Raw genomic sequence first — 9,815 nt, forward strand, 5'->3', positions numbered from 1 at the left:
TATGTTGTTTGGCCTACCTGTTGTATCTGTCTTAATATTTAGTTGTTTTGTGTCTAACTCATACGTGTAGTAAATAACTGTTGTTTGTTGGAGATTTGTGCACATTTAGCACACATGATCAGTTCGCCTCGATCATGGATGTAATGTATTGTGATTTACCTACTGTAGCTGATATTGATGATAAATCACATTTAGCTAATATTACTGATACGCTGTTTCTCATAAGACCATCGCTCATTAGCAGTGTTGATATTTTGTTGTTCATGGTGCATCTGTACTGCTTTATTGCATGTCCATGTTGGTAGCCCTCTTTAGCAGGCTCTTATTTCCTGTTCTGTTTATACAATTATAAGATTATTTCAGATTTGGTGTAACATTTTGACATACATGTTGAAAAGTCCTTATTCTCCCCACCCCCGCAAAAAATATACACTTTGAATTGAAATTTTCACCTGGGAGAATAAAGTAACTGAATTATGAAATTGTGACATATTTTAAAAGCATGCAGATTTGTTACTAATTATTAAATTGTAGTTGATACGCCCTCAATACATCTTAAAATTAAGATGTATGATATAGACTAAATACTGTAGTAACAATATGTAAAACTTAGTTGAACTGGTAGTCATTTGTCAGTTGTGTATTGACTGTAAATACTACTCACTTACAGTAGATTACTTACCTCTCTTTCTGAAGTGCAACAAGGATGAATAGAATGGGCCAAGGTATGCAAGTTAACGATTCTGCATGACTTAGTAACCTTTACCTGGGGTTCTGATCATAACTTTGTCCTCTGTGGATATTGTTATGACAAGGGGAGTTTGTTTTATTTATTATGTTCTTCAGATCTTAAGTAAACCATGCCTCAGTTTAAGTTTTGCTTTCATCTGGAAAGCAAAATGTCTGCTGCTGCTCCTGCCTCCTCCTTGCCATGATCAGGACCATCTCCACATTGCATGAGGTTGAGACAAAACCCCCCCTTTCTTTGTGCCTTTACCACAATTATTCACTTGAGTTTTATTTTCCTCCAAACAAATCCCTTTTCACATTGTTTCTTTCCATCATTTATCATGCCTTTTTATGATTTATTTCAACTTGAAATGGTTTGCATTGTGTGAGAGGTCTGTGTGTTGCGCATCTTCCCTCCTATTGAATGCTATTAGATGACTGTAGCTGTAGCAGACTTAAAGAAGTCATATATGCTATCATTGAGTACAGTAGGTTATTGTTTGAGCATCAGCATAAATCACAGAGTAACAACATGTTTGCCGGACTGTACAAACCTAGATCATAGCTCACATGTAGGTCAGACTCATTCAAATCCCCCTGATGCAGCCAATTGCTTACTTCTTCACAGAACTTTAAGAAAGTGTGTCCAGCCCTGTGCCATTGGTCACACCAAGAAAGTGGGAGGTGTGACCAATTTAAAGTCTAAATTGAAGGGGGATATGAGTCTGTAAGTTCCCTCCTTGTAACCCTGTGCACCTGATATGGTGGTTTGAGGCGACATCACTAAGTTCACCGTATCAGCAGCAGACTCTGGAGAGAGATGGCAGACATCTTGCTTCACCTCAGGCACAGTTCTACACATCAAATGTCTGTGCTGTAACACACGGGCCCACAGCCTTAAGCTTGCTGACACACACACAAGCCCACACAAATGAATCTCCGCACATGCAAGCCTGCATGTACGTGAACACACATTCACGCACGTGTGCACGCGAACACACACACACGGTTTGCTCCACATAGCAAAGTTAAAATTTGATATTACAACTTCACCCAAAAGGAAGTGACATCTTGAATGGCATTTCCAGATGCCTGTGAAGTGCTGGGAGAGAGTTTACAAAGTTCTGACAGCTGGCATACACCCTTCCCTTTCCTCATACCGCACTGAGAAACAGTTGCTCTCGTAGCGTACTTTAAAGGGTAACATTGGTATTTTTCAACCTGAACAACATTTTCCCATGTTTTTGTGTCTATGTGACTAATTGGGACAACATTTATTTTAAATTGGTCCGGTATTGAGCGAGCATGCTGCAGTTGGCAGCAGCGAAACAGGGTTGCAACCTAATTCTTGCGGGCAATTGCCCCTGAAAGTACGACCACTAAGGTGCTTGTTTTTGCCACTGACAGGCTCAGATTGTTCTGACAACATTGTGGAAAAGATCCCTACGGAGATTATTGGACACAAAACATAGGTTGAAAAATAAATAAATTACGCTAACATGAAGATATTCTCTGCAAAATGACATATCCAAATGTTTTAAATCTTTTCTTTCATATGACTGTCAGCACAGGAGGAAAGCTTACTATGAAATGTTTAGTTATTAGTTAGCATGAAGGGTCAGCTCTTCCAAATTACAAAAAAAGGTTTTCTACCTTAACAGTAGTGGTACCAAGCTATCCAAATAGTTACATTTCTTTTCCCCAGGTTTTGACATTTTTATCTCTGAGATTTCTGCCTCCACACCAACATAATGGAAGTGAATGGAATTGTGTTTGTGGTGCTAACAGCATTTAAAATGACAAATGAATTCTACAATGTCTTTCTAGAAACAGTGTCTCTGTGTCAAACAGCTAATACACCGGCTGCCCGGTGTTAGCTGTAGTTCACTAGCAACATAGGTACCAAATGGCATGTGTGTGTGTAAATGAAGTCATAAAGCCTCAGGATACGCAGGATTTTTCTAACTTGTGCCCAGGTGTCTTCACTTCAATTTGTGCAGCCGCAGGCAAACTTGCAAATGTTCGCGCCCTCCACTAATATCTTTGCATTGCATTGACTTATATGCAACTGCACCACTTTGCTTTCACTTTGCACCTCAAAGGGAGCCTAGTTTGGATAATCCACAGAACCATCTCAATAGCTTTCTTTAGCTTTGTAGAAAACATTTCCATTGAAATCTGGCGACACTGTTGCTGTGAGCAACACAAACTGAATTCCCTTCTCCTTTGTTGTATTGAGATGGCATCAGAAATCTCTCTCAAAACTGGGGAATAATCAAACATTGTGCTTGGCTAGATAACAGGAGGAATTGAGAACATTTTTTACAACCTAACCCCGTAACACTTAATCAACAATTATGTTTACAATTTACAATTATTGTAACTAAAATGGATATTAGGTGTTTTAAAATAAAATCTAAAATTAATCTACTTACACAGCTGTACTTAATTAGACAATGCCACCATGACAACAACATGACATTCAAATTGGCACAGTGCAAACACCAGTGTGTTTGGAGAACACAAACTTAAACTGCATCTCACGGTTTGATGCTAATCACAAAGAATGCCATGCAAATCTATCACTTAAACTGAGGCAGTATGGTTGTACATAATTCCATGCTGCATACTTTTTCAAACTAACTCTGCTTTCTCTTCTTCCCCTCTCGCCTTGTCCTCTTCAGAAAAGAAATGGTTTACAGATGAACCAGAAAATGCCTACCCACGGAACATTCAGATCAAGCCCATGAGCACTCACATGGCCAACCAAGTCAACCAATACAAATCCACTAGTAGTCTGATTCCACCAATCAGAGAAGTTGAAGATGAATGCTGAACACAGGGTTTTCTTGCTGACTCACCAGACATCTGTATGCTCTTTCAAAAGAGATGGGAAGAGATCACCCGTGGAGGAGGGGTGATGCTGAGGACAGGGATGTTGAAGACTGACACATTTCTCTTCACTAATTCTTCTAATCAAGGTCTGGACAGGAACCCAAACTGGAGGGGACCTCCTATGTGTATACCTTTAATGTTACTTCCATGCTCTTGGACATCGTTTTATTTATTTATGTATCCATAGTGTTGTACATAATGACAATCAAATAAGGATTGTACAGCCCCTTCCCCCTAGCACTTTTTGGAATTATTTTAAGAGTATAAAAAAAAAGAGTACTTCCTGTAATTCTTTGCAATAGTTCGCCTCTTCGTGTGACCAGACTCCCTGGCTAAGGTGACTGGTTATCGGAGGATGAGGGTTGCAATGATAAACTGATCATATCATCTCCCAAAGATCCGCCCAGATGCGTCATGTCAAGTCAGCTGGGTTCATCATCTTCATATCTCCTGTCTGCTTCTGTTCTATTTGCACTAAAACTGAAGTTACTTTTGATAGAACAACTGGAACCATCATATTCTTCCCTCAAATAAAATGTTGCTGAGGAGAGGAAAGAAGGGAGGGAGGGCTGCTTGGCTTCGGAGGCATACTAATCTTGTTTTTACGTTGTTATACATTATGCCATTGCTTAAGGTTTGCTACTTCACCGTTGACTTGTCATGTTGAGTGAGAGCATTCCAGTCCTGTATAACAAACTCATTTTGCAAAACAGTAGTCTAAAAACTCAGAGAATGGTGCAGCATTGGTGTTTGCTGGCTGACAGAGAACCCTGTTCCTTCTGCTGATACATCAGATCATAAAGCCTGCGACTCTGTTTTAAGCTCCTATCGCATGATCTGTGCCTGAGCCCCCTCTATAACAGATGCAGTGTGGTTGATCAACCTGAATACATGAGATGGATGAAAGACAACCTACCCTGTCCTTCATGCGTTCAGGAGCATTTACATTATGTACAAGCTTTATGTTTATATGTGTGCATTGCAGCCACTTGTCCTTCTGGTGTTGCGCTGATCAGTGCTGTCACCTCCTCCATCGGCTTGTATGTGATAGTGCACCTTTTGAAGGAACAGCATGTGGGATATAAATGAACGTCATAGGGGAAAAAACTGTAGAAGAGTCTAGAGGGTTTGGATCTACTAACAAAAATATTATGTTGCATCAGGAACCAAACCAAAATCCCCAACTATGTTTGAGCTAACACGAACAGCAGCTGCGTGCCCACCATTGACGCTTTGCCGTGATACCTGCGGCAACATTGGGATCACAACGAAGAGTGGTGTATTTTCTGAATGTTTTGTCTGTTACAAGAAGTTAATGTCTGAGGAAAGAAATGCCACATATTGCATAAAAGTGGGCATCAATGGGTCCTCCTTTGATCAGAGCATCTGCCTGGCACGGGTTTGGCACAGAGGCAGTAAAGCGCTTGGATGTTCTCTGTTGCCAATCCAGATGTCACACGCCTCAAAACTCTGAGGAGTTTAGCTGCTGTGTTCAGTCCTCTAACATGGAAAATGCTCAAACATAGTTGGGTGGAAATGCAACAATGCCGCAGACTGCTATTAAGGACACTGAAGAGGAACCTGTGTTTTTTTTTTTATGCTAGCCTGTGTGTGACGTGTATATTGTGCACATGTTTAGGCACTGACTAGATCCAAATCCAGCTGCGACAGTGATGGAGGATTGAGGTGATAGCCTTATACTCCTCATACATAAACTTCACACAAATATGTAGTTGGATTTATACACTTAAAACACAATTATTTTGTATCCATGAACATAATCAATTTGTACTTATTTTTCTAGACAAGAACCAAGTGAAAAGTAGTAGAGGAGATATAAAGACTCAAATAATATCTTTAATTACAACAACATATCAAAGGGTTCTGTGTTTGACTATATCACCATTTATTTCACATCGTACCAAAACAAACGATTATTTTTTTATCCCCCTGCCCTCTCTTGAACAAACTGCATCACTCTGGAGCCAATAAAGCTTAGACTAGCTTGCATTGTGAAACCACCATCTTCAGCCTGGCAGCTCAGCTCTGTTGAGTGCTTGCAGAAATAAATTAAGGCTCATCTGAATCCTCTTTTAGTTGCACAGATGAGCTGTCTCTACTAAATAATGTGTCTACTACTAAGCATCCCTAGCTGTAAACATGCAGATGGAAAGATAGGTATAAAGGAATTAAGTATTGGGGGTAAGTGTTGTATTCAGATGGAGAGCAGAGTGTGTTTGACCTAAATTAGGTCCCTAGTGTGGAGGAAGAGAGTGTACACTACAGCAAAGTGTGCAGGTGTTTTCCACAAAATATGATTTCAAATATGACAGGAAGATGCTGTCTGTTTATTGAATTAATTCTCCTCTATAGGCTGTAAAGAAAAGTAATTCGAAAAAAGAAGTTAGAATTTTGGAATATCTGAACATTATTGTGCTAAATATGTTTGTGTAAACTCAACCCATTATATAGACCACATTTCTTTTTCAAACAAAATGATATGAGCTTCTATGTCTGTCTATTGGGTGTGGTGCAACTATACTGAAGCCTCATACACATTGTCCTGAAGTGAACTTTTGAACTGTGATTACATCGTTGTCACACTTTGTAGCAAATAGATTTCTTTTCAGAAAATATGTGAGTAAAATGTATGTATAATTGGGCTGTTAATGGCATACTTGCTAGCCTGAACAATAAGGAACTATTAATATTTGATAATGGCTATGACTCATTATACATAGAATCGACAAACTGATTGTTATGTTGAAAAAAAAAAAAGACAAATGTGTATGTTGAAAATGAAAGATGCTGGATTATTGTAGGAATGCGAAAACTATTAAACAAGTAGTAAAGACAGGCAGAATTCAATCTGGTTGGATCAGCCATCACAAAGATGGAAGGTAGCACCAATTCAAGGTTATCAAACGAGAGAACATCCTTAATTTTATTTTTTTGTCTTTGTGTTGTTAAAGGGTTTACATTCCATTTTGTCAGCTTGTCATCTGTCACAATCTGCCACAACTGCTTTTTATTTGTTTACAAAGTATTTTTTGAGGTACTTAAACATAGCATTGTTCAGAAATAAAACGGTACATGCTGCAAACTGGCATTAATATAAACTCACAAAGTAATGCACCATTTGTTTTCATTACACTTGATTACTGTGCTTTTTCTACGTGAACCCTCATTGTGCAAATTCATTCAGGCTGGCATTATTCACAACACACTGGACTGAGATGTCTCTCCTTCCTACACCTTGTCATATGTCTCTGTTAGATGTTTTAGGTCTTTGCATTGTATACCTCTAAAGTTTTTAGAGTGTTTTTTGAAGTGCCATGGTGAGTTTAGTTGAGCAAGCATCCTTCAGTCATTCAGGGACACAAGCTCACTTTGAGGGAGCTGAGTCCAAGTGTTTTCCACTGTGAGAACGGTGTCTTGTACTGACATGGAGAACATCCAAGCCATCAATGCCTCCATGCCAGTATAGTGCCAGGCAGTGCAAGTGGTCAAGAGGAGGGCCCATATGAAGTCCCACTATAGCGACAAGTGGCATTCAGGAAACCTGATGGGGCAAAAAGATAGGAGCCCCGTAGTAGGGTAGTTAGATATGGATGACTGAAAGATGCACATAGAGGCCCATGCCTGTAACATCAGATGTGTTGTTGTCCACTGAACAAATCAAAGATTATGATGCATCATACATTACTGTTACAGTATGTTGCATTATTTTTGTTATCTATTTTCTTCTGTAAAGGATGACTATAATAATTTATTTGCTGGGAATTGTACTAGATATAATAGAACATATAATACTTACAGGGATGGGAGGTGGGTCTCAAGTCTTAATAATACATTAAAATTGCATTCAGCAATTTTTTATGTTTTTTTTTTTTTTTTTAAGAAAAGTTGCAATTTTTGTTAATTGTTTAGGCTGCCTATCAGTTCAGGAAGAATTCAGGACATTGCTTGTGTATCACAGATAGGATTTGTTGGCACATCGTCATTGCAGCAAACAGGAGTTTGACATAGCAGTCTAATTAGTTTGGATGTGTTATAGCTATGATGAATAAATTGATTATTTGATGGTGCTGAGTTGATCTACCTGACTCTGTCAAATATAATCTGCTGATAAATATACTGTCTTGTACAAAAAGTTTGTACATAGATTGTACATGGTTTCTTTTTGTATTTTTCTCAAATTAAAATGGATGTATTTGTGTTCTAAACCATGAAATTCTCCTATTTTTTATTCCAACTACAAAGAAATTCTGCTATTGTATTACTGTACTCCCTCAGTCTCAGGAATAACCCAGTGGTGGAAGGTGAAGTACATTTACTCAAGTACTGTCCTTAAATATAAATTTGAGGTATTTCCATTTTATGCTACCATTTCAGAGTGAAATATTATAGTTTTTTATTCACTGATTTTATTTTACAGCAATAGGTTCTAGTCACTTTGCAGATTAAGATTTTCTCTGCAAAACATATGTTATATGTAACTTGTTATATATGTTGCAGATTTATAAATAAAACTACCCAACATTATGTGAGGTAGTTAAAATTAGTACCGCCCTAACCTGCTACAACATTGCTGGAATGCAAATGTTCCTCACATGTTAATATCATCTAATTAAAACAACATTATGTAGTGATTTATCTTAAAATAACAGCTTCAAAATCATTTTGATGGTACACTGACTTGCCAGCTACTGCACAATCAACAGGACTCAGCAAGCAAACTATAAGAAGAAAGAAGAAGCAAAAAGTATAGCATGTACAATGTAAGTTCTTTGGAAGAAGCTAGATCGCTATTCTCACTATGGATATCAGTGCTACACTGCAAAGAGACCAAAAAAGAGGATGTTGACAGAGGAAAAGAGGAAGAGAAAAAGAGAGAGTGAACAGGCAAAAGACCAGACATGAGACAAAAAGCCAGTCTGATATTTAGAGTGGCATTTACTCGTTTGCGTGAGCTAAAAGAGCAGAAAAGAGCTACTACTACTACTATTAACTATGGCCGCTGGCTCCACTAACTTCACGTTTCCCAAATGGAGCTGCCAATGATCAGAGTTGGTTTCTCAGCGGGTGTGTCGCTGAGTGGGGAAAATCTGTCTGTAGAGACTTGAACAGGTTGGTGATGACCCGTGGACTTTGAATGCTTACGACGATTCCTCCTTCGGACAGTCACCCAGCCACCCCTTCCTGGCTGCTCAGGGGATGCTGGTGGGACGGCTACCACAGGCTAACTCAGGCCGTTCCACACCGACTACCGGGGACTGGCTAGCTACAGTAACTAAAGACTGATCTACCAAGGTGCGGAGCCGGACTTATAAATCTTTACCGTTAAAGGAGGCAGAGGAGTAACTGAACATCTGACACATCGAGCAGGAGAAAGTAGGAGAGAGAGAGGGAGAAGGAGAAGCCATTGCTAGCTGCTGAGCTAGTGTCGCTAATAGCTAAGCTAAAGTACTGTAGCGTTAGCTACAAAAACTTTTGAAAAACTATGACATTAAACAGCAGTCTCTAAAAGACGGAAAGAACTGTGAGTGCTTAGGCAAAATTACTGTAAGAATAAGTGTTTAGCGGACAGTTGGCCGCTGTAATCTAACAAATGTAACTGGTATTTAGCGAGAATAGCACGCTAACCAACACACAAGCACCGGAAACGGAAATGAGTCGATACACTTAACGCAGTACGTCAGCAACGAGAAACCAGGGCTTGCAAAACAAAAGGATCCGAGTACTTTTTACAGTACTGGAATTAACAGTGATAATAGCTCACTATTTACCCTGCTACACCAAAACCCCTTATAAATATCAGTCCATTCACATCAAAATGTGTGATATACTATAGACAGGTACTGTAGAATTGCAATAGACTCAGTGCCTGACCTTGACTTTCACCAGGGGAAGCCTTAGATAAATGTATATTGTATTGTACCAATCCCCACCCTGTGGAGGGGTCGGTGACCCTGCAGCCCAAGTCGCACCACCAATCCGCTTATCCATTGAGCCTGGTATTAGCCTTGATTTACGTTTACTGACATGCTATTAGCTGCTCCATCACTTTCACCTGTCAGACTGTCAATCAATGGGGATCTACAGTGATGGGTGGGAATAGCATTCGAAATCACATTCTGCCCACATTGGCACGTATATCTCCATGGAGACGGTGACAGTGGATGAGCAGA

At 39.3% G+C, this 9,815-nt stretch overlaps 1 protein-coding gene across 3 annotated transcripts in view; it reads left to right on the forward strand.

Annotated features, from left to right (window-relative positions):
• Positions 1-6,480, forward strand: part of kcnma1a (potassium large conductance calcium-activated channel, subfamily M, alpha member 1a) — a 151,594-nt gene extending 145,114 nt beyond the window's left edge. For 2 of the 3 annotated variants that reach the window (XM_046070606.1, XM_046070605.1), the window contains 2 exons: positions 697-725; positions 3,414-6,480. In XM_046070606.1, the coding sequence (XP_045926562.1) occupies positions 697-725; positions 3,414-3,565 (181 nt within the window). In that variant the 3' untranslated portion in view covers positions 3,566-6,480. The remainder of the gene's footprint in view (positions 1-696; positions 726-3,413) is intronic. The other variant, XM_046070607.1, reaches the window with a different exon arrangement.
• Positions 6,481-9,815: the final 3,335 nt, after the last annotated feature.

The sequence above is a fragment of the Micropterus dolomieu genome, linkage group LG15 (assembly GCF_021292245.1).
Source record: "Micropterus dolomieu isolate WLL.071019.BEF.003 ecotype Adirondacks linkage group LG15, ASM2129224v1, whole genome shotgun sequence".
Classification (NCBI taxonomy): Eukaryota; Metazoa; Chordata; class Actinopteri; order Centrarchiformes; family Centrarchidae; genus Micropterus; species Micropterus dolomieu.